Below are 25,561 nucleotides of genomic sequence, written 5' to 3'. Positions count from 1 at the left end.
AGAGATGTTTAAAATAAGGTATTTGGCAAAATCTATGTTAACCACATAGATTTTGCCAAATACCTTATTTATTTTCAACCAATCATGCATAGAGAGTGACATCTGCTGGTCATAAAGATTATGTCTTTATCCTGATTCTTTTTTGCAATTGACCAATGACCTTAATTATATGACCCTTATAGAAAAAATATAGGACAATTATCTCTTTCTTGGGAGAAAATGAAACCAACACAAGAGTTGTAAGTGCCAATGTATGTACTGCGGGAAATTTTTTTAAACTAAAAACAACAACAACAACAACAACAAAAAACCAAGTTTCTTCTTCATTTTAGCAGATATTTAGCAGTCTCTGTATTTGATCAGAGAAAATAAACCGTTGTAGAATTTGAAAATAAATTAAAAACTCAGCAATTCCCTTTAAAATATCCTTTGAATTTTTGTTTAATAGCAGAAATGAATGAATTTAGTTTAAGAGAGAATTCTAGTGGACTTAATGAAAGACTGGCCATCAAAGATCATTTGCTTCTGGCAGTGCATCCTAGTCCTGCTTTTTTGTTAGGTTGCATGCTTCATACATGCCTACATTGCTCCCATCCTTCTTCCTTCCTATCTCTAGATACACACACATATAATACTTTATACATACTCTTCCAGATTTATTCCTACATTAGCTTTGGAAATTCTTCTCACTGCTTTTGATGTTAGATCATACTAGAAAAAAATTAGGACTTATATTTTATAAATACATTTTTAGATGAAAGCCATGTATTTATGTTTATATAAAAATATTTTGATGGATGGTGATCAGGTTGAATTTTGCATAGACAATACAAACTTCAATTTGTAGTACTCACGTGGTAACTGTTAGTCAGATTCCATTCCCCTTCAGTCTTTTCTCCTCCAATATTTCACTATCATAAAAATGCTGCAATTACCCATTTTATAAATAAAATCAGGATATCCCTGACTCTTCCCAGAATGTAAATTCCTAGAGGGAAAAATCCCCAAACAAAGGGCTATGAATAATCAACAAAGGAACTAAAATTAATACTACCAAAATAAAAAATTAGGAATAGTAGGAAAGGAAATGAACATTTTATAAATTCAGTAATTACCCATTATCTAGAGGAGTCAATATATAACTTCTAAAGCTGATAAATCAAAACCGGCGTATGTGGGGATGCCTGGCTGGCTTAGTTGGTGGAGCATGTGACTCATGGTCTCCGGGTTGTGAGTTCGAGCCCCATACTGAGGGTAGAGTTTGCTTAATTAAAAAACTAAAAAACCAAAACACAGAACTGGCATATGTGTTTGGTATACACACATTACTTAGAGATAAACAGAATTGGTTAAGTAATTGGGCAGGAAAGGGACTGGCTTTTCATTATAGGACTCATATTTTAGCCTACCACTTTGATAAGATATTAAAGTTTTGAAATAAAAATGTAAACTTATTAATGTTTAAAAATATATTTTACCAAATTATTATCTAGAAAAAGCATATAAATTTAAATTCCCACAGGAAATTTTCTGATGGCCTTGATTTACCACAGTGACTTCATGTCAATTTATTTATTATTTATATTCTGGTCCATTCAAAAGCTTTGAACTAAGCTAGGAAAATTCACATAGCTTAAGATGTAAAATAAATGAGAAAATTGGGGTAAAGGGAAAATAAGATGAGAACAGAAGCCCAAAGAATCCAACAGAACTATCTGGAAGCTGGTTGAGAATGAAGGCCCAGACCTGCTAAATCAGAATCTCTATGGCAAGGCTCTTTTTAGCAGCCCCAATGACTTAGAGTCCTCCTGTAATTTAAAAAAAGACAAAGAGTGACTAATAGGCTATTAGGACATTTATTAATGTCATGGTATTTAGAGCATGGGAGTGAGAGGGCTGGATATTATAAGACTACCTCCAAAGAATACATTTAAAAGTATATCTTATATAAACTAGAATCATCCCTTCTCCCACTATAACATTTCACAATCCTCTTCTGATCCCATTAACCTCCCCATAACAACACTCACAGAGATGTGGGGACTCAGTCTGTCGTTTTGTCCTTCAACTTTTACTTTTAACATGAAGATCCATTTTCTAGGAGATCTTCTCTTTTCCATGGACTCCATTCCTAGCCTACTGTACCACTTAGCTGGATACTCTAGGGCTTATGTATCTTTTTATGTATCATATCAGCAGGTTCAACAGATACTTTGAAGAATTCTACATATCCACCAGACGATACATCATCTTCTCTGCTGCCTGTGTTCTTAATACCAAAACTGTGAGAATTAAAAGTTACAGATGCTAAACTTTTTCTCGGGCTTTGGTAGACGGTAAATATAAAAGAGACACAATTATAGCTTAATTTTACAATGGAATTAAAAATATATTAAAAATTATACATTAAAAATGTATCCGCTCACAGTGACTTCTGCTGTAGCTGTAGCTTCTGTTCAATGATGTCTGAGAAACGAGGAACTTTTTTTGAAATAGCCACACGGATGTCATCATTCATGTTAAAGCAGCTTCTGGACTTTGTCTTAAAATGTAAAAGTGATGAAAATCCCAATTCACAAAGGTATGTAGTTGCAAATGGTATAAGGATTTCTAGAGCTGTCTTTGCCAGGCTTGGAAACCCTGTGAATTGAGCACACCAGAAATCCTCGAGCTTCATCGTCTCAAATTCCATTAGGATTTGGCCACTAGCTCGTAATTCAGCAAGATCAGTTTTCATCAAATAACCATCATCGACAAAATCCAGATTAAAAAGAAACGGATCCAGTATCCACTTATTTGCCTCAGCAAGATCGCCGACAGAAAAGTACTCGTGGAAGAAGTTGCTCAGCTGTTGCAGGTGCAGTGGTATTTCAGCTGCGATGCTTGCTGCCTCGTTGTCGGAAACAATGATTTCTTCAAGAAAAGGAAAGTTGGTGAAATTTCTTTTCTCAAGTCGCTTTAGCCAAAATGGAAACTTCCTAACAAAAGCAGATAACTTTTCTCTGGCTGATACTGTGTTCATCCCAGTCCTTTGCATAGATGCACTAAGTTCATTCAGGTGTTTGAATAAATCTGCAAGGTACGCTAAGTGAACTTTAAACTCTTTATTTTCGAAGCCATCGACTAAATTACTGCTTTGGTGGTGGAGAAATTGATTTATTTCTTCATACATTTCAAAAATGTGGGTGAGTATCTGACCTCGGGAAAGCCATCTCATTTCAGTGTGGAAAAGGAGGACACTATACTCGATTCCAATTTCTTCAAAAAAAGCCTGAAAGAGGCGATGATTTGGAGCTCGTCCTTTGATGAAATTTATCACCCTCACCACAGTAAACAGAGCCTCTCTCAGTTTTGTAGGCAAGGTCTTTGTGACAAGTTCATGAGGATTCAACAAACAATGCGTGATCACGATATGAGGTGCCTCCTTTTTCACACAGGCAACAAATTCTGAATTCGCTCCTAGCATAGACGAGGCACCATCAGTACAAACAGAGCCACATACGTCAAATGCTATCTTATGCTTCAGAAAGAAGTCTCTGAAGAGATTGAACACATCTTTTCCTTTCATTGTTAACTGCAGTGGTTCACAGAACAGAAATTCTTCTATGATCTCTCTTTCTTTTATGTATCGTACAAATGCCATTAGCTGACTGCAGTCACCCATGTCCGTGGTCTCGGCAAGCTGAATACCCACTTTCAGAGGACTGGCTTGGATGTCTTCTAGAACTTGCTGTAAGATATCCTGGCTCATTTCATCAATTCTAGAATGGATCACATCATCTGATAAGGGTACCTGCTGAAGCTTCTTTTGTGCATCGGGTCCCAAAACTATTTGTGCTATTTCCAACGCACAAGGTTTCACTAGTTTTTCAGCTATCGTATGAGGATTCTTCTCCTTGGCACATAAATATGCAAACTGATAAGATGCTTGTAATAGGGCATCCTCGTGAGATGCAACTCCAAATGCTTTCAAGGTTTCACTCTGATCCGATGGTGCTGGCGTATGTTTCAGGCTATTGAGATCATGCCCACCTACACCACCATGCTGTCTGTTAAAGTGGTCAGACAATTTGGATGGTCTGAGGTCAGCGTTTGAAAATATTGAGTTACACAACACACACTGTGGGCGCTGAGTTCCGTCAACCTCCGTTGTACAGGTGAACCAGTAACGAACATAGTCATCATCCCATTTGCGTTTCTTCGACATGGCACCCCCAAATTCTCAGGCAGTATTCCAGAGATGCTGCAGAATTTTGCTTTGGGAGCAAAATATAACCCACACATTAAAAACCATGGGCTAGCCGAACAAAAACAAAGCCACATCGCATGCCATCTGTACATGTCAAGACACGTCCTGTAACACGTCAGTTGAAAGTAAACCATGAGAGCATGACGGTCCAACTTAGAACTATCAACTCACAGCTAATGCCCCAGAATAAATGACTTACCAGTAAGCTACATTTGGGAGATTTGCACTTATGTAGGTGGTGAATACCTATAAAACCTCTATTGGTGAACTGAAGTTATGGCTTAATTTGTTTTCAGTGATGTACGTTCCAAGCAAGTCTGGTACATTTTGTATTCCCTAAAAGGGCATCTCAACTATACTACCCCCTCCTTCCATTCTCCGCTAGGGATGGAGACACATAGGCAGTTATGAATGAGTGAATAGAGAAGGGAGTAATTCACTAAATACTCTTATGAAGGAGATATTTTGACGTAGTGGCCAGTTCATTTTCATAGTTAAGGATTAAACAGGTCTGTAATATTATCTGATCCTTGACTGGCTCTGATTCCAACGTAAGCAGAGAATTTCAAGCGGGTTGGATTAAGTAGCCTTTGACACAGAAGTAGGATACAAATTTGGCTCAGAGCTTCCTTGTGGCTAAAGTGTAACACACTACCAAACTATGATTCATATTGTCCATACAGAGAAGCAAAACAAGTTGTTCAGGAGAAACACAACTATTTTTGTTACTGAGACTTCAGAAAAATGTCTCTCATAGGACACCCTTAGTTACAATAGGAATTTCATGATGCTTTTTCATATAGCTACCCCTCAATAAAAGTGGTCAAGAAAGAAGAAGCCACAACAATGGAATGAAAATAAGCAGTATTCCCAAGATTAAATTTGTTTTAATCTGAGGACAGGGATTAGAAGGTAATGGTTCCTACTTTAGCAAATGGAGGAATCAGTGAAATCTTTCGGTAAAATGTAGATTCATGGTACCCACTCCCAGAGATTCTGATTCCCTAGCTCTACAGCAGGGGTGCAGAATCTGTATTCTACATAAACATTTTAGATAATTCTTATGAATGATAACTAGAACAGTAATCATTAATAAGAGATGTTCATCATAATCACTGGGAACCTCTTTGAAATTATACATCTCCCTCCCTTAGAACTAATAAATCTTCTTTTCTAGAAGGAGGACAAAAGACTCTAAATCTTGGGGCAACTGGCTGGCTTAGTTGGTACAGCATGGGACTCTTGATTTTGGGGTTGTGAGTTCGAGCCCCACATTGGGTAAAGACTATTAAAAAAAAAAAAAAAGGCTCTAAATCTTGTCCAGGTAGTTCTAATACATAGCCTAGTTCAGTCAGATTTAGAATAATGAAAACATATCCTTCAGGCCAAACCCTAGCTTGCTGACATGCTAGGTTGCTAAGTAAATGCTTTAATGGGCTTCTAAGTTTCCGAGTTGGTAACAACCTCCTAAGAAAGTTAAGGGACAGAAAGAAAGCCATGCCTTTTACTTTTCTTCCTCCTTAGCAATGAGCAAAGATATAACCCACAGGTAGGCTCAAATATACCTTTGAAAACAATTCTCCCAGTAAACAAGTGATCCCCTGTTTCCAAAGTTCTATACTACAGAATGTGGTAGAAATAATTTAACAGGGACACATTTAAGTCCAAATGCCCACTTTGGCCATAAAAAACCCTCACAATAAGTTAAGGCAAGAACATTAACTTAAAACACTTTCTAGTGGCTCTGCCACAATTAACTAGCTATAAAATGAACTTCTATGTAAGTTAGTAAGTTGATATACCATATGGGTGTCTGGTATGAGTCAGTTAAAAACTGGAAGGTATCTGCCCATCAAGAAAGATGATATGAAGTTTAAATGTTGATCTTAAACTTTCTTTTGTCAAGTGATGATGATAGGGCCAACTGTTTAGAAACTCCTGATAGTGTAATTATGACACTGTCATAAAAAATGCTTATCTTTCTATATTCTCTTATGTGTATTTACCACGTATGTTTTGGGGAGCAGAGGTGAATGAAAAAGCTTTGCTTTAGTCTCGTTAGAAATTATTACAGGACCAGTTAAGAGTCCATTCCAGTTCACCCTGACTATGCTACTCAAGTATGTATGTATGATTGAAAATTTACCTGTTTTGAACAAAAGGATTTTTAGAAAAAATCATTTGCAGTAGTCCTCCTCATCCCCCTCAAAAAGGGAGAATAGGTGGCAAGAATTTTCATGATTCTCAAAGAGGAATTTATTGCCCAAGAGGCTTTCTTGTGTTTTAGAACCTCTCAATTCTCACTTGCTCCTTAGTAATCTATCCTAAAATATGTAAACATTAAAAAAGCATCATTGTATTAAAAAATTGTTGTTAACTGGGGCGCCAGGGCAGCTCAGTCGGTTAAGCATCCGACTCTTGATCTCAGCTCAGGTCTTGATCTCAGGGTTGTGAGCTTGAACCCCACTTTGGGCTCCATGCTGGGTGTGGAGCCTGCTTAAAAAATGGGGAGGTAAAAAAGAGAAAAAAGAGACATTATTGTTAAATAGATGTGATAATGGTATGTTTGTGTGAAAAAAGTACTCATTTATTAGAGATACAGACTTAGTTGTTTACAAGTGAAATGACGTTTGTGATTTCCTTTGAAATACTGTATACACACAAACAAAGTGGAGTGGAGATAGGAGACATAAGATGGGTCTTGAGGGGCACCTGGGTGGCTCAGTGGGTTAAAGCCTCTGCCTTTGGCTCAGGTCATGATCCCAGGATCCTGGGATGGAGCTCCGCATTGGGCTCTCTGGTCAGCAGGGAGCCTGCTTCCTCTTCTCTCTCTGCCTGCCTCTCTGCCTACTTGTGATCTCTGTCTGTCAAGTTAATGAACAAAATCTTAAAAAAAAAAAAAAAAAAAAAGATGGGCCTTGAGTTGTTAACAAAGCTGAATGATGGTTGTTACATTACACCACTCACTATTTTTATGTTATATGGGAAAAGGTTCCACAGAAAACAGTAAAACGAACAAAGTGCATTATCTTATAAAATAGACATAATTTGTTTGATTCCTTTGAGAGTTAAGATGCGGAGTTAAAGACGTGATATAACTAAGTAAAATGTCTTTCCAAGTTTATGAGGCATAAGGGTAGATAAGGATCACAAAAAGTATCACAACTGATGAAAATCCGGTTAGAAGTGAGCATTCACATAACTGAAACCTCTGGGAAATGCTAACATCTATATTTCGCAGTGACAACACCCAAGTGCAGTTGTAAACCTGAAACTCTAAATCAAACCCAATTCAACTTCTATCTCGCTACTACCTCTTCCAGTCCAAGGGAGGTGCGGGTGTCTGGGGGACGGAATTTCATCAACACACTCTGCAGTTAAAGGCAACAGCCAGGAGAAAACGGAACAGTAGCTGAGCAAACGCTCCAGAGGCAAACGCCTGCAGATCCTGGCTTTGTCACCTGGACGCTGGGGCCCTTCCAAGCCTCGATTTCTCAAGTGGGGAGGACAATAGTACCTACCTTAGAGGGTTGTTGGGAGCTTTAATTATGAAGCATGCATGTAAGGAACACGCAGCTCGTAACTGGTAGGACCTGTTGGAGTATTAAGGACGGCGCGTTTGGGAAGCGGCTCGGGCGAGCTACGCGCGCCGGCGGCCAGGAAGGAAGACTCCGCTCGGACTCCACCCGCCCATCTCCGAGCCTGGGCGCAGGCCCAAAGGATGCTCGGGCTTCTTTCACGCGCCCGTCTCCAGCTTCAGGTCGCTCTCCGATCGGGCTGGGGTCCAGCCACTAGGCGCCGGAACCAGTCAGGGCGGCGGCTCCTCAGGTCCGGTCCCCGAGCAGGAACCCACCGGGCGCAGCGAAACAGAAGAGTCCGCAGCGACCTCCACCCTACCCGCGCCGCGGTTCCATCCGGGTTCTCCGTGTGGCTTCCCGCCCGCAGACGGGACGAGGAGTCTCCCCGCACGCAGGCGCATTAGCCACCGGCTGAGGACTCAGCAGGCTTGAGTAAAGAGCATGCGCGTTGTTCCTCTCCATTTTTTTTTTGAATTGTGTACGTAGCAAGGAGGGTTTTTTTTTGTGTCTGCCAGAAAGAATGAGTCGTAGAATCGAAGGAATGGAAGGTATGGCAAAATCTACGTAGCTCTTCAGAGCACTGAAATAAATTTTTAACACTCCAGTAATTAGCATTTTCTATGTGTGATTAAGGAGTGAAGAGAAGGAAGCTCATTGAACTCCCAAATTAAACACTGAAGCAAATGCGACAGGCTGTAAATTCCATGAACATACTCAGAGTGGGTAAGAGCGTCTAGAGCTTGTGTCTTCTTGTCCATGCAAGTCACCTCTTTCCATAAATTAGAGCGTGAGGATGAATTTCCTCAGAATCATCACTTTAGAGAAAAGAGCTTCAATTTTAAAATTCGTTTTAACATGATCTTAAAATTGTAAATCCATATTAGAGAGATTTTATTTTATTTTTAAAAGATTTTATTTATTTTTTTGACAGATCACAAGTAGGCAGAAAGGGCGGGGTGGGGGGGGAAGCAGCAGGCTCCCTGCTGAGCAGAGAGCCCCATGCGGGACTCTATGCAGGACTCTGGGACCATGACCTGAGCCGAAGGCAGCAGCTTAACCCACTGAGCCACCCAGGCACCCTTAGAGAGATTTTATAGGAAAAATCCCAAAGCAGAAACTAGAAAACGTTGCTGAAAGAAATTCAAACATAAACCTCCTGCTTGTTGGCGGGGGTGGGATGGGGTGGGTGGGGGTGATGGTGGGGGTGGGGGGGTGGTACTTCCTTCCAGAATTGTTACAAACTTAATGAAAGAACGATTTATTCATTTTTGTATAGTCAGTATTGGTAGAAACATGCCACAAGGTTGGGGAAAGGGGCACTATCAAAGAATGTGGGACAGATGCATCATTATCAGGTGTCGAGGGTGAACCTGGCCAACCAAGGCCTGCAAAAGACCAGTCTTCCTGGTCTAGAAAGCAGGGTCTTAAATACTAGAGACAGGAGTAGGATTTATGAGTCAGAGTTACTTGGCTTTATGTCCTGGCTCTAGCACTTTTAACTGTCAGGACTTGAGCAAGCTACCTGGAATTGTTAAGCCCATGTGCTTTTTGTAAGATAGATAGGGGCATTATCCATTACACCATGAAGTTCTTTTTGCAGAAGTAACATACAAAAAATTACAGTACAGTTTCAGCACTCAAAAGGCAGCTATTATTAACAAACGCGAAGTTCACATAATGAATAATGTTCCAGGTGTTATCTTTGTTTTCCAAAATGGAGAAATAAGACGCGAGTTCAGGTAGTATAGAAGTCTTCCTAAAATCAGTAAATTAGATTTCACTGAAGAGGGATAGAGAGCCAGAAAAGTCGACACATTTTTTGAGTAAGATCCTGAAATTTTCTAATTCAAAATCCCTTGCCATAAACTACTTTTCTGCCAAATATTTGAAATAATACTATAAACCACTCAGTTAAGTATTCTCAATTATGTATCTTTATTAACAAAAGATAAATAAAATACAAAATAGACACTGTCAGGCTTTGTTGAACCACTCCATATTATGGCAGGAGTATGAAAACGTAAGTCATTGACTTTCTTGAAATAGGTAAGAATGAGCTCTCTTTGCATTGCTGTTTGAACTTTGTACTAGTACTAGTTTGAATCTAGCTATGGTATCCATAGTACTTGACAATTTGATTGTTACTCTCACCAGCACAATTTCTTAGATGGTAACTTAATGTGGTATCCTAGTGGGTTTTGGTAGCTTAGAAGCCAGAGAGCTGTTAAAAGCCAATTACTTATGTCAGGTCTTGAAACAGGCTGTTTTCATGATCCCACTCTCACTGTATTATCTTCACAATGTTCTTAGAAGAGGCCTGAGGATCATGGTAGTCTCAGTTATTAATAGCCCTATAAGTTATCCTTGTGATTCTCTGAAGAAACCTTCAATTTCAGGTTTTGCTTTCTGCAATTTTTATACAATTACAAGCAATTTTTGCTTTCTGTAAAGATTAGGTACAATGGATACTCTACAGTCTTCTAAAATTTAATATTCATGATCATTATTTAAAGGCAATCACAATTAAAACAACAAATAGTACCACAAACCATACTCTATGATAGAGGAAAGGGTTTCTGTGTCTAAAGGCTCACGTCCAGAATGGTAAAACACCTAGTACTGATAGTGACTCGAAGATAACAAAAGAGTTATTTTTCCATTCAAAGACTAATCCATTTAGTTCTGGGTATAAAGTATAAGGAAATATTTTAAAAATCAAAAATTTATAACCAAATAGAAAACAGAATTATTATTATACAGACTGAAATGGGGGATAAAGTCATACATATATTCTAAAGGTTTCCTTTCAGTAACCTGATTTATTTTTAGCTTTAGACAAGGAAAACCTTAGAAGGCAAAAACAAACGATACTCAAATAACTACAACTATAGTTACTAGTAATTTGAAAAAACAAAACCGTGATTTTGAGAAAGAGTAACTCATCTGTCTTTAAAATGTGTACTAGCACTAGATAAAGGGCCATAAGAATTGAGGAAATAAAGTTAGAGACTTAATAAATGTTGAGTAGAAGATGTTCTTGTTAGGTAGAGAGCCAAGGCCTCTTTGCACATCCCCTAATATAAAACTGGAAGTAAAATAAAAATATACACTTAATGTACTTCCTCTTTGTTTTTGTTTCTTCAGTGTGTAAAGAAATGAATTTGCTATGAGACTTCCAGAGTCTTTATTAAAGTCAGGCAGCAAGAGTAGTAGTCATGGGTTTTTTCCATCTACAATCATCAGCAAGAAGCTGAAAAGAATGTATCAGCTGTGTCTATCTTGGGTGACTGTCTATAACTAGTTACTACTGTCCAAGGAAGGAAGCCATGGGGTCATCTGGCCTCTGACGTTTCATTCTATAGGCTTCCATTTCCTCTTCAGTGGGTTCCCGAGTTTCATATATGCTGTTGTAAGGCCGCTTCCTCTCATCAATTTGCATGATCTCCTTGACATGAAGAAGGCGGGCCTCCTCTGCATTCAGTGCCTATAGTGAGAGGAAAAACACGAGATGTTTTGAGACCACAGCTCTACATCAGATCTCTTCTCTTCTAAAATAGCAGAATACCAAAAGACCCCACTGAATATAAATTGTCGTATCAAAAACCTAGGTTGTCCAAAAGAGCTTCAAGTGTCAGCCCTTCTACTGTCAAGCTGTAACTAATCACTACTTGGCTGATACAGTATTTTCATGTAGCACAAAACATTCTACCACATTTTCAATGTTAAAAAAAATTTACTTAATAACAAAGATTCAATGATATTGATTTCACTAACAGAAGTCCACAACTGATGCTTCTTGTGGAAACTACCATTCTGACTTTTCCCAAGGACTTGTTGAAACTTACAAATTATAGAGCTAAAAGGCAATTCTTTCTGGGCAGTCAACAACTCTAAAATAACAGCTTTAAAAGCACATTTCTTCAGTATGTTAGTAATTTTTACCAAACATTCCAGAAGCAGGGAATACTGAGATACACAAAAATCTCCTTTTGCATTCTAGACCTGATACAAGGTAACCTAAACTAATCATCCAGACTTGGGGCTTATTTCCTCACTTTTTTTTTTTTTAAAGATTTTATTTATTTATTTGACAGGCAGAGATTACAAGTAGGCTGAGAGGCAGGCAGAGAGAGGAGGAAGCAGGCTCCCTGCTGAGCAGAGAGCCCTATGCCGGGCTCGATCCTAGGACCCTGGGATCATGACCTGAGCCGAAGGCAGAGGCTTTAACCCACTGAGCCACCCAGGCGCCCCTATTTCCTCACTTCTTAAGGTTGCTACAAATAAAGAATACTGTCATCACTTTGACTATTTCTAGTTCACAGAGACCTTTTTCAATTTTTCATGTTTCTTTTCTTCATCATCACTATCTGAACTGCTCTTTCGATGCTTCTTTTTCTTCTTCTTTTTCTTCTTTTTATCTTCTTTTAATTTTTCCTGATGCATCTGAAAGGGAGGGTTGAAATATACAGTGATATTAAGGCAAAAACAAAGCTCTGGCACAAATTTTAAAGTCAGCCTTCCAGGACTTAATTCAGGACAAATGATCAGACTTACCTCCATGAGGGTCTGAGGTTTTTTCACAGATTCTTCTCCAGTTATATCATTTATAATACATTCCTCTGAATTCTGTGGGAAAATATATTTGACTTGGGTATCATAGTCAGTGATCACTAATCACTGAAGAAAAAGTTAACATTTGAAACATGAGAAAACATACTTAATACAGATTCTGACTTAAGAGCTTTGGTTGTGTTACAGTTTAAGAACTAGAGGACAATTACTTACAGCAATCTCCTTGCCAGCTTCTCCAGTGCAATAGGAATACTTGAAAAAAGAGTGACAGCATTTGTATCCCCATCGGCCTTCTTTCCAGTAAGATCCCCAGATATGCTGCAGAGAGAGAGTTGTTACTTAAAAAGTAAGAGAAACTAGGCATTCTCATACATTATTGATATGAGTACCAAATAATACAGCCCTTTAAAAGGTAATTTGGGAGGAAAACTATGGTGATTCCATGGCAAGGTAACAGGGAAAGGGTGGCCTGACCTCAGGTGTAAGAAGCAGCCATTAAATTATAATGGTCTTGCTTTCCATTCCCATAACTATAAAAAAAAATTTAGGATTATCTGACTTTTCTTCAAAAATTAAGAACTGGGAAATTCTGGGCCCACATTCCCACTTGGCAAGAACTGGCTGTTGGTGACAAGTGGATGTCCCTTTTATTTATTTATTTATTATTTATTATTATTTTTTTAAAGATTTTTATTTATTTGACAAAGAGAGAGACAGAGAGAGGGAACACAAGCAGAGGGAATGGGAAAGGAAAAAGCAGGCCGGCAGGGAGCCTGATGTGGGACTTGATCCCAGAACCCTGGGATCATGACCTGAGCTGAAGGCAGTCACTTAACGACTGAAGCACCCAGGTGCCCTGGATGCCCCTTTTAGACAGGGTTTGTGTTGTGCGTGTGTGTGTGCCTGGCTCACTTCGATCATATACATTTAGTGGCCTGGCTCCTATAGCTAGTTCAGTTTTTGATCTGACTTTGACAATTGTAGTTTGAGTACTTCAAGAGTATAGCAAATAATGTATGTTTTATGATGTGAATTCATCATAAAAAGTAGAATTCATCATAAAAAGTATGAATTCTGAATTCTGCATCACACATGTTCTTGTCATAATTTTGAACTTATAACTAATCAAGCCTTTAGCTCTGAATTCCTGTTTACAGGAAATGCAGAAGATAGAGGAATAAATCCTACAGTATCACTAGGAATCAGTCAAATACAGAATATGACAGTTTAAAAAATAACTGGCCTTATCTGTTAAAGAGTTGCTGTCATGAAAAAAGGGAGATACGAAAGAGGAAGGTAGAGAAAGAGATACAACAACCAAAATGAACTCTGATTGGATTCTGATGCAAGACAAAAACAAACCATCTCTTTAAAGACATTTTTGTGTATATTTTAGTAATGTGATTAAGAACCAGAGATTAGACGCTATGAAGGAGTTGTGTCAATTTATAAAGTGTGATAGTTATGGAGGGGAATATCCCTGATTTTATAAGATGCATAATACAGTTTCTATGGGTGAAATATCATAGTATCTGTGATTTTTAAATGTTTTAGTTAAAAAATATATAAATCATATGTTATATTCACATGCATACACACACACACACACGCGTGCATGTACATGCCCCAAAGCATATATACCGACATGCAAAAAATTTCTGAATCTAAGTAGTAGCTATGTGGATGAACACAATAGTATTCTTCCAAATTTTTTGTATTTTTGGAAAAATTTCATAAAACAAAATTAAAATGTAAAAAAAAAAAAAAGAAAAGAAAAGCACAACAATGATTCGCTACTGTTGTATTAAGAAAATATGACCCAGAGCAAAATGCTAACAAGGACACCAAATAGTTCTGGTTTAGCACATACTGTGTGATTGTGGATCTTCACATCCTCCTCATACTTAGAGCAGGCGACAGCCCGCTCCTGTCCTTTGATGACTGTCCCATGTCTTGAATACTCCACATAGTCTTCAGTCTGAGCTAAAAGCAATTCAGCTGGAGGGGCATCCAAGTGTTCTTGGCCACCATACTAAAAGAACAGCGAACATTATTAAATACATTTTACAGCAAAGATTCACATTCAAATCTCTATTGAGGGGTTTATTTCCAATCAGAAACATGAAAGGAATAATCATTATGGCCTTTGTTATACAAAATACCATCAAAAAAAGGCACAAAAATCTTAGAGGGAAATAAAAGAGGTCTCCAGCTGCTATTCATCTTTTGAGTGTGTAGATTACAAAATGACCATTAATTCCTTTTATTCTCGTATGCATGCCCATTTGCCACATGACTTTGCTACTCTTCCCCTCAAGAGATAGTTTCTCCAACCTCTGAATCTGGGCCTGGCCATGTTACTTGTTCAGGCCTGTTGGAAACTGGCAAATGTGATGCAAAGCCCTGAAGAGCACTTGTACACTGGGGCATCGTGCTTCTTGTTACTAGTCTCTGGTACCGAGAATGCCTGCTGAAGCTGGACTAGCCTACTACAAGGTAAGGGCCCACATGGGGCACAGATGAGCTGTTCCAGAGGTGGGCTCCTAGGATAATTAACCTGCTAACTGCTAGAGACCGGAATGAGACCATTCTAGATCATCCAGCTTCAGATGAGCAGGCCCAGACCAGGAGACCCAGCTGACATACAAAACTGTGAGAAATAACAAATGTTTATTTTAAACTACTAAGTTTTTCCATGGTTTGTTTTGCTGCAAAAGCTTCCTGATATGGATATAGTGATAATGTATACAACTGATCAAGTTAATAGGAGGATAGAACTAGTCCTAACGAACTAAAAGAGCCTCTCTGTGTGTTGTATTCCACATGTCAATCAAATGATGAACTGGTCATTTCTCGTCAATGAACATTCTTTTCTTTGCATTCTGATCAAAATTACCTTTTCCAAGATGCTTTCTTTCTGCTGTTCTTTGAAGTCTTCTTTTTTGACTTTGAAGGACTTGTACAGCAGCTCTAGTTTTGTAGGATCAGCCTGCAGATGCACTTCAGATCCCTTGTCATAGGCTTCCCAAGCAAACACTACAATAATCAAAAGCATCTTAGTGAGTTCTCAGCTACATTTATTGTATACTTATCGAAAACAAGCTTCTAAAAATGCCACCAAATTTCTTTAGAGTGGATATAAAATACCTTGACAGAGAAACACTTACACTGTGTCTGAGCCATTGAAATGGTGTCTCCTGTGTATCTTACAAAGTTATCCCCTGCATAGCTCACTCTGTAAACACAAGTTAAAAAACAAATTGTTTCAGAAATTGCTTTCTTTAAGGAAAATTCATTCTTTTCTGACCCAGCCATAGATGTTGTTCATTTTAACTCAGATTCAGTTTTACGATTAAAAACACTCCTCCCCCACCGTGAAACCTATACATTTAACTTGATACTTACTCATCTGGATTCTTCCCTGCGTTGGCATAGGGATTCTCTCTCATCGCTCTAGTTTTGGGATCATAGTAAGCAGAATTTGGATCTAAATTCCGCAAATACTAGAAGGGAAAATGTTTTAAGACTGCATTAATGTTTACGTCTGTCAAAAAAAATTTCAGCAGACTAGGCGGAGGAATTAATCATGATCAATTACATGTGTGTATGCATTGGTGGAGTACAGATGAAGAGGAAAAAACAGAATGATACTTCATCTTGGAATGACAGACTGTATCAACCCATACAGTGCTCAGATACCAGTTGAGTAGACAAAATTTGGGGTGGGAACACAAATATTTTCTTGGATGTGTATGTTGAGCTGGCAAGGCTTACTTTTGCAATATCTTCTCGAATCCTGAGATTCCGGACAGTAATTCGCCTCTTAGAGTCAAAGTTCTGTCCAGGCATGTCAATATCATCTGCATATTTGTCTTCATCCTCATCTTCACTATTATGATCTTTTTCCTGAAGGAAGGGGAAAGAAGGAAAAATAAGAAAAAAAGAGCAACATCTAGTTCCTGTTTTCTCTCTAACCAAACTCTTATTTACTTATATTTCTTAAAGCTATTATTATTATTGTTATTGTTATTAGCTGTCAAAAATTGGAAAATTTAATGTATACCCAGACAGAGCACATATTTATTACCGTCTGAGAATTTGGTTCCTCTTCTCCCCACTGGTGTTTTGGAGAATTCTGCATCATTCAAGAAGAAAAAAGAATTGTAATTTTATTCCATTGAATCTACTAATTATTTAACACTTTAAATATATAGGTAAAACATCATAAATTAAATCTAGCTAATCAAATCCTCCTATTTCTCATTGTAATCAGCATGTAAATTCTGAATACCAGTATGTCATGTGAATAATTGTATCAGACTGTCTACAAAGCCAGAAAATTTCTAGAGAATTTTCAGTGATACATGATTATAACTGCACAAAGGTAGGAAGGACATCAAAATGACCAATGTATCCAATATATATTCATTTCTTATATGTTAACCTTCAGGCATATACCATTTTTGCCAAGCCTCACTGGAGTTTTTCTATCAAGTCTAAAAAGAAAATGTTTCTAGAATCATGTAATAAGTATCTTTAGAGCCAAAACAACTTTTGCAAAATCAAGCAATGAGGAATCTACTCAAATGATACAATACTGTAATTTTTTAAAAAAAGATTTTATTTGACAGACAGAGAGAGAGAGAGAGAGAGATCACAAGTAGTCAGAGAGGCAGGCAGAGAGAGGGGGAAGCAGGCTCCCTGCCAAGCAGAGAGCCGGATGCAGGGCTGGATCCCAGGACCCTCAGATCATGATCTGAGCCAAAGGCAGAGGCTTAACCCAATGAGCCACCCAGGCATGCCACTGTACTGTAATTTAAGGAGAGTCTGAGATCCTTGTTACAAAGACATCCATCCTTCATTAGCATTGGTTAGGATTTTCTCTAACTCCACAAAAGGCCTATAGCAAAGTAGTCAGCATCTTATCATGTCCTTTTAGAAGTCTTCAAAGTTAAAAAAGACTACCTTAGAGCATTAGTGGGGGGATGTGGAAATATAAGTGTGTACGAATATATCTATCCTCTCTATGTAAACACAATGATTATACATATGTGGACATTATATATATATAAAATATATATATGCACATAAATTTGTATAGCTTTCCGGAATGGTACTTAAGTGATATGACATTAAAATTTTATTTTCATTTTTTATTTTTATTTTTTAAAAGATTTTATTTATTTATTTGACAGAGATCACAAGTAGGCAGAGAGGCAGGCAGAGAGAGGAGGAAGCAGGCTCCCCGCTGAGCAGAGAGCCCGATGTGGGGCTCGATCCCTGAGCCGAAGGCAGAGGCTTTAACCCACTGAGACACCCAGGCGCCCCATGACATTAAAATTTTAAATAAAAATACTCACTGCATCAATTACACATTAAGGAATTCGTCCTAAGGGAATATGTCAATTATATAAATAAGTTATATAAAGATGTATGTAAAACAATGTTATTTACAGTGTTGTATATAGTATCAAAAATCTGGGAAAAGTCAAATTAATAATAGACAATTGTTACATAAATTACTGCACTCAGTGAATACTTAACACCCATTAGAAGTGATTTTATCCAATTTGCAGGAAAAAAACAGAATTTGCTCCTCTTTTTTTTTTGCAGTTATTGTTAAAAAAAAGGGGAGAGAAAGGTGGGAATAGTATTATTTGTTTTTGTTTTTGAAACTCTGAAAGGATCACAAGAAAAATAAAACAGATTATGGCAGGGTGAGGTTTAGAGATAGGGTAGATGGAGGCCAGGATGGGAGACTTTTTACTATATATTTTCTTAATAGATAACTGCTTATCTTGAGTTTTGAACCATGTGAATTAATATAAAAATAGATAGGTCTATAATGACAGTGAAAACATGAGTTCAGTGCACTATATATTAATTGAAAGAGTAGGTGATAAATAAGTATGTAAAGATGAAATCCATGTTAAAAACACGTTATAATTACACACATATAGATACATGTGGGGAGGCGGAGTGGGCCCTGGAAAGGCCTACTTCAAAAGGTTAATAATTAACATAAGAGATACTTTTTTTCTTTCTTTATAATTTTCTATTTTTTCACTCAGTATGTATTACTTTCAGCATCAGAAATATATGTATATATTTCTATTACCATAATAGATATATATTTTATTTTTTATTTATTTTATTATTATTATTTTTTAAAGATTTTATTTATTTGACAGAGAGAAATCACAAGCAGGCAGAGAGGCGGGCAGAGAGAGAGAGAGAGGAGGAAGCAGGCTCCCCGCGGAGCAGAGAGCCCGATGCGGGGCTTGATCCCAGGACCCTGGGATCATGACCCGAGCCAAAGACAGAGGCTTTAACCCACTGAGCCACCCACGCTCCCCTATTTTTTATTTTTTATGTATGGTCCAATGTGGGGCTTGAACTCACAACCCCGAGATCAAAAGTTGCACATTCTATTGACTAAGCCAGCGAGGCACCCCAGAAATATTTTATGTTCCCACAAGTGGCTAGTTCAACAAAAAACATTTATACTGCCATACAAAAAGTTCAATCTCTATAGTAGACTATTCTACTGCATGTAATTAATATTAATATCCAAGTACTGAAGTGGGCACAAATCATCAGTCTCCTATACACATTTAAGTATGCTTACCAGCGAAATAAATTAGACCAGGTTACAACAAACAACAGAGAATATACTAGAACAAGAGAAACAGTATGTTTTCTTTTCCAGAGCTGGTAATAGTAACAGCTTCTAATTACCAAGTGTTTACTTACATTGTGATATGATGCTAGGCCTCCTAGGCGGTAGGTGGTGGTGTCTCTACTTGAGATGATAAAATGAGGCTCAGAGAAATAAATTACTTTTTCTGTGACCACCTAACTGGCCAGGGGCAGAGCTGTATTTTGATATCTCTCTGTTAACCTGTGCTGTGAACTTTCCTGCCAGAGGGCCTCAGTGACTGCTCAGCTGGTAATTACTTACTTAGGTCTGTTTGTAACTCATATTTGCTGAGTCCCTTTTAGGAATTTAAACTCCAAATGTTTTACTTATTATTTATGTGTGCCATCAATCTGTTAAAAAGAAAACCTTTACTAAGCACAGTATGCAGTAACTATTAAGCTGTCATGAATAAAAAATTGGCAATACAGCTTTACTATAGATTTTTTTACTCAGCTATAAAATTATTCCAGTCACTATCGAAAATGTAGAAGATACTAGTAAAAATACCAAGAAAAATTTACTAATTCTACAGTGAATGAGAATCAGTGTTCTGGTTTTTTTTTCCTATGTGATATTACAATATTTTTTTCATATGTTATTTAAATATAAGTGTTATCCATTCTTGTTACAAGTGTTGATAAAAGTCATTTAAGAACTATGCAACATTCTATTATACAGATGCAAGACAGTTTACTTCACCAACTCCTTACTCCTATTTAGGCTACTTCAATTTCTTGCCATTTAAAAAAGTGTTACAATGAATATCTTTGCATATGTGATCTTTTTTCTGATTACTAGGAAATTCTTTAGGACAGAAGGACCTACTGACTTAATTCCAGAAAATGTATATAAATATCTTATGGCAATATTCTTTCCAAAATGACTGCATCAAGGTATGTTCCCGTGAATGTTAGAGAAGTGCCAGTTTTAGTCTTTCCCCTCAATAGCACTTCTCTCTTCCTAAGTCTTTCCTAACTAGACAGATATAAATGAATTGTTTTGATTTTCATTTTTTGTTTACTAAGAGTTTAATGTTTTTATGGATCGTTTTTATTACTTACAGCCTGTTCCACTAATTTTCCTGAGGCTAATTCCTCTTGGAGTTTCTGGGCTTTCAGGGTTCGTTTTGCCTAACAAAAAAGGAAACATTTGAAATTACTTTACAACATTCAAATGAACATTTAATTTTTATATTTTTAAAATTAATAAATTTATAGTTTCCAGAAAGGTCAATAAACAAGGTCATCTCTTTGAGATTTCCTGTAACTCTAGATGTATGATTCCTAAATAACAGGATTTACAAACTCCTATTCGAGTCAGGCATTAATGTAAACTGAGCCAAACAGCACTAGTGATTAAACTTCAATGAACAAGCCCTATCCAAAAGGGGCAGCTGTAACCTGACCCCAAATGACTGATGCTTGCCTGGCAGGCCCAGGATTACCATATATTCCACTGTTCAAGAATAGATGAAATTTACATTATATAAATCCCATGACTTTTAAATGTATACTCTACTTAAGAAAAAAAAAAAAATTACTATGGATTTGAAGGAATGGGGGAAAGCTTATAAAATCATAACAAAAAAACCTGAAGTTGAATTAAAATAAAATTCAATTTTCTGGTATGTGTTATCCTGTTTTTCTTTCACTTCTCTCAAATGCTATGTGAGACATCTGTAAAACAGGCCCAGACAAGATGCAGTGTGTGGGGCCGGGAAGAGTTCATAACCTTAAAAATCCAAAAGCCCTAGATACTAATCTGTTCTCATGCTTCCAATATCTTCTGCAGCCTCCATTAGGGAGTTAAATTAAAAAGACAAGAATCAAATAAGAAGAAACTGCTGCCAATACAGTTAGCACACTTTATTTTCACTATTCTATCAGCCCTTCCACTACTATAATAAAAATGCCACCATTTTTATTTTGCTCGAACACTCAAAACCAGAGTCGCTTAATCGATGATACAGCAAAATGTACATTCTTTAAGAAGTGTGGGAAAGCAGGTTACTTTGCTCACCAGATCAACTTTGGCATATTCTTCCACAATTTTCATGTGTTCCTCTGGATTGTAGCCATTCCACCGGTCCCTCTTCCCATCATAGTCAAACATCAGCTGAGGCTGGACATGTTCATCTGGAGCTATATTAGTACCTGTAAATTTTGCTCCAACTCGCCTAGGTCTCTGGGAAATAGAATAAAATCAAACCTTTCCTCAAGTTCCTGTAGCATAGAGAAAAATTTCAGATAACCTTTACAAAGCAAGCATAAACATACCATGGGAGTTTGTGGTCTGTTCAATTATCAGTTACTCTCCCAGCAGAAAATTACGATGGTGCTAAACTAATCTCACTCAAATAAATTTTTATTTAACTTGTACCAAAGTTTAGGTAACTTTAGAAAAATAGAATTAAGCTCTTTGATAGGAAAAAAGAGATTCTCTGACAAGTTTCTAGAATTCTCAAAGATGAACTTACCTCAAAGCAGTCTTTCTTTTTGTGTGTCATGGCCCCGCAATTTTCACATGCCCCCTTGCGGTACTTAGTAGTTATGGAATTCTGTAAATAGATATAAAGAAAAACAAAATGTTTTATTTCTGAATAAGTTAGAAATAATTTTGGTTCTCATTACTATATTGTCTAGTGAAGTGACTTACTCATTAAGAGTAAAACTACTTAAAGTCTCCACACTTTTATAAATGAGAAAGTTTAAGTATTCTAGCAAAATAAAATGTAGAAAAGAAAACACAGAAACAAAAGTAGTATGTATTGTAAATTTTAATCCCAGGTAAAAGGTTCTATATTCTGATGTAACTTGATTAAATGTTCTTAAATTAAGTTCTTAAAATAAAATTTCCATTTTCATAGGGATATATATAAAAGTTGCTCACATACCTCTTTTACACCTCTCTTGTACCATTCTCCAGATGAGCTGTATTGCTTCTGTTTCTCTGGTTGTGGTCTCTGGTGCTTTAAAGTAGGTCTTTTTGACGGATCGATGTACCATGGCACTGAAGAAATATACTGAGGTATATGAGGGTTGATGTCTCTGTAATTAAAAAATATATATTTTTTAAGAATAAAGTTTGTGGGGGCGCCTAGGTGGTTCAGTGGGTTAAGCCTCTGCCATCGGCTCCGGTCATGATCTCAGGATCTTGGGATCAAGCTCTGCATCGGGCTCTTGCTCAGCAGGGACCCTGCTTGCTTCTCTCTCTCTCTGCCTGCCTCTCTGCCTACTTGTGATCTCTCTCTCTGTCAGATAAATTAAAAAAAAAAGAAAAGAAGGAATAAAGTTAAAAAAAAAGAATAAAGTTTGAGGAGTGCCTGGTGGTTCAGTCATTAAACACTGCCTTCAGCTCAGGTCATGAGCCTAGGGTGTGGGATCAAGGCCTGCATTGGGCTCCCTGCTAGGTGGGAAGCCTGCTTCTCCCTCTCCCCCTCCCCCTCCTTGTGTTCCCTCTCTTGCTGTGTCTCTCTCTCCATCAATTAAATAAAAATCTTTAAAGAAAAAAAAATAAAGTTTAAAAATAATTGGTATTACAATTACAAAGGTAGCCTATACAGACTGTAAAAACAGAGATAGTGTAGTGGGGTGGGGGAGAGAATATGCCTGATATCTCTGTAATATAGTAGAAAACAAAACAAAACAAAACAAAAAAACCTGAAGATAAGGAATGTAATTTATTTTAAAGATTTTATTTACTTATTTGACAGAGAGAGAAGTCACAAGTAGGCAGAGCAGCAGGCAGAGAGAGGGGAAAGCAGGCTCTCTGCTAAGCAGAGGGCCCGATGTAGGGCTCCATCCCTGGACCCTGAGATCATGACCTGAGCTGAAGGCGAGGCTTAACCCACTGAGCCACCCAGGCGCCCCAAGCAATGTAATTTATTTTAGAGTGAAAACATTTCCAATATAGCAACTAAGAGTAGTGACAGAACTGAAGTCAGGAAAGAGATAAGGAAAATAGGGATGTATGTTAGTAGATAAACCTTATACAAGATCAAGAAGCTAGTTAATAATGCCTAGAGTTGATTAAAATAATCATGTAGATACATTATTTAGAGATGTGGAGCTGTCAACCAGAAAAACTCAAAATAGAAAGATTTAAAAGTAGTCACTTTTGCAGAGTGGGACAGGGAGTGGGAAGACTTGAAAGGGATGACTACTGTTCATTAGAAGTTCTTTAATGCATTTCTATTATTAAATCTTACATATACAAATCTGATAAAATATGAGAAACTGTCAAAGCAAAACATGAGAAATTACTAAGTGAACATAAATTTGAATTTTTAATGAACAGATCATGCAAACAATGTACTTACTTCCCTTCTTCATCAACTTCTGCTGGAGCATTACCCAGTTTTCGTTGTTCTTCTAGCTCCTTCTTCTTTCTCCAGTCCTCTCTGGTCATCTTCTTTGGTTCCTCTAGACTCATTTCTTTGGACCCTGACAGGGGGGCCGCATTAACTGCATCTACAGCTGCAGCTGACATGGTTATCTGGACCCCACTACGAAAAGAAATATATATATATTAGTATAAACTAGGCCCTCATGAGTTCATCAGTGAAATTATCAAAAGTACACCCTAATAACATATACTGCAGTCTCATTTATACATAGTATTTCATATGTTATTAAAGTATCTGTGAGGGAAGGGTCTCTTTCCTTTCTACAAAAAGTCTCTATGTACTGTCTGCAGTTCCTTCCTCAACTCTAATTTACAAATGGAGAGAAGCATACACGTGTAGTTTTTTTTTTTTTTTGATTTAAAAAAAAAATATTTGGCAGAGAGAGAGAGAGATCACAAGTAGGCAGAGAGGCAGGCAGAGAGAGAGGGGGGAATCAGACTCCCTGCTGAGCAGAGAGCCTGATGCAGGGCTCGATCCCCAGATCCTGAGATCATGACCTGAGGGGACAGCAGAAGCTTTACCGCACTGAGCCAGCCAGGCATCCTGCATACACGTGTACTTAAAATTTCATAAGACTCTTTCTCTCATTAACACTCCTGAATCTATGTATGTCTCAGGCTTTTCCAGCATGTTAACTGTACATGAGTAAACAGTGTCCTATTTTCCTTAAAGATGAAATGCCTGAAGAGTTATCTATATTCATTCTCTATTTTCCCATCTCCTACTTCCTTCCACAGTCACTCTAACTTAACTTCCACCCCCATCTCTCTGAAGAGTTACCACTAAGTCATCAAGGATCGATGTGCTAAATCCACTAGATATTTTTCAGTTCTCTTCCTTCCCCTTTTTAAAATATTTTATTTTAAAGATTTTATTTATTTATTTTGGAGGGAGAGCATGAGCAGGGAAAAGGGCAGAGGGAGAAGCAGACTCTAGGGAGCCTGACATGGGGCTTTATCCCAGGACCCAGGGATCATGACCTGAGCCAAAAGCAGACACTTAACCAACTGAGCCACGCAGGTGACCCAAGATTTACTTATTTTAGAGGGAAAGAGAGCATGCATGTGGGTATGGGGGGGTGGGCAGAGGGAGAGATAGAGAAGTGGACTCCCTGCTGAGTGGGAAGCTGGGCAGACTATGTCTCAATCCCACCACCCTGAGATGATGACATCAACTGAAATCAAGAGTTGGGCGCTCAACTAATGGAGCCACCCAGGTACCCCTGTTCCTTCCCTTCTTGAAACATGCGTATCTTTTGGCTCCAATAAATCTCCAATAAATCTGATAGCTGTTACTCTAAAAACCATGAAAAAGACACAGTCCTGGCTGGGCTTGGCACCAGTATAGTATCTGAGGCCTAGGACGGTGGCTTTCTTCATGGTTCCCAATCCCCGTTCCGTTCTCGACCTGGAATTCATCACTTCTGTAAGGATGTGTCTAAGAAATAGGAGCCCTTGTTCTGTTTCCCACAGTTTTCCAGCTTCATCTCCTCCCGATGCCCAAATTCCCACATTTTCTTACCCAGTCGGGCCACAGGCCACCCCGAAATCACCCGACAAAAATGAAGTCAATCCGTCAATGTTTACTTCTGGGCTTTCAGTTCTATCCCGGCAGCCACTGCGGTAGTTTCCGGGCGAGCGACACATGCGCACTAAAACGGAGGCGGGGGGGGGGGAGCGGGGCGGGGAGGGGGCGGTCCTAGGCTCCCACGCGATGTTGTTATCGCGGGATCTCGAGAGCGTCTTTATTTACCTCGGGAAAGAGGAGGAGGTTAGTTTGAGTAGATGCTTTTCTGCTCCCAGAGTTTGTGCTGTTGTTTATTTTAGACTCGGGGAGGCTTAGGATGTGTGTTTTTGTTTGTTTGTTTTTTTTGAAGTACCGAAAACGGACAACAACTTAAGGCTCTCTACGGAACTATGAAATGAATGGGGAACCTCGTGACATATTAAAACGAACAAACAAACAAACATAAAACTAGCGTTAATTAGGCAGATACTGTGTAACACTTTGGAGACGTGGTGAGCAAAAAGAGTATTTCTTCGAAATTACATCATACA

The 25,561-nt window shown here is 38.0% G+C and overlaps 2 protein-coding genes across 2 annotated transcripts; both read right to left on the bottom strand.

Moving 5' to 3' along the window:
• Nucleotides 1-1,842: 1,842 nt before the first annotated feature.
• Nucleotides 1,843-8,173, bottom strand: ZBED8 (zinc finger BED-type containing 8). The gene is made up of 2 exons (XM_044230238.1): nucleotides 7,771-8,173; nucleotides 1,843-4,256 (listed from the first exon to the last, which is right to left on the bottom strand). Exon 2 carries the CDS (start codon nucleotides 4,205-4,207, stop codon nucleotides 2,423-2,425), a length of 1,785 nt encoding a protein of 594 aa, XP_044086173.1. The 5' UTR covers nucleotides 4,208-4,256; nucleotides 7,771-8,173; the 3' UTR covers nucleotides 1,843-2,422.
• Nucleotides 8,174-9,743: 1,570 nt separating this feature from the next.
• Nucleotides 9,744-25,133, bottom strand: SLU7 (SLU7 homolog, splicing factor). Its single transcript, XM_044230232.1, has 16 exons — nucleotides 25,026-25,133; nucleotides 23,418-23,603; nucleotides 21,993-22,146; nucleotides 21,576-21,656; nucleotides 21,119-21,283; nucleotides 20,161-20,229; nucleotides 16,487-16,534; nucleotides 16,174-16,305; nucleotides 15,805-15,902; nucleotides 15,567-15,634; nucleotides 15,296-15,435; nucleotides 14,270-14,431; nucleotides 12,613-12,717; nucleotides 12,382-12,453; nucleotides 12,154-12,270; nucleotides 9,744-11,311 (listed from the first exon to the last, which is right to left on the bottom strand). Exons 2-16 carry the CDS (start codon nucleotides 23,585-23,587, stop codon nucleotides 11,132-11,134), a joined length of 1,761 nt encoding a protein of 586 aa, XP_044086167.1. The 5' UTR covers nucleotides 23,588-23,603; nucleotides 25,026-25,133; the 3' UTR covers nucleotides 9,744-11,131.
• Nucleotides 25,134-25,561: the final 428 nt, after the last annotated feature.

Source organism: Neovison vison, chromosome 1, assembly GCF_020171115.1.
Source record: "Neovison vison isolate M4711 chromosome 1, ASM_NN_V1, whole genome shotgun sequence".
Taxonomy (NCBI): Eukaryota; Metazoa; Chordata; class Mammalia; order Carnivora; family Mustelidae; genus Neogale; species Neogale vison.
The sequence above is the reverse complement of the archived record's forward strand: the minus strand, read 5'-3'. Positions and strand labels throughout refer to the sequence as shown.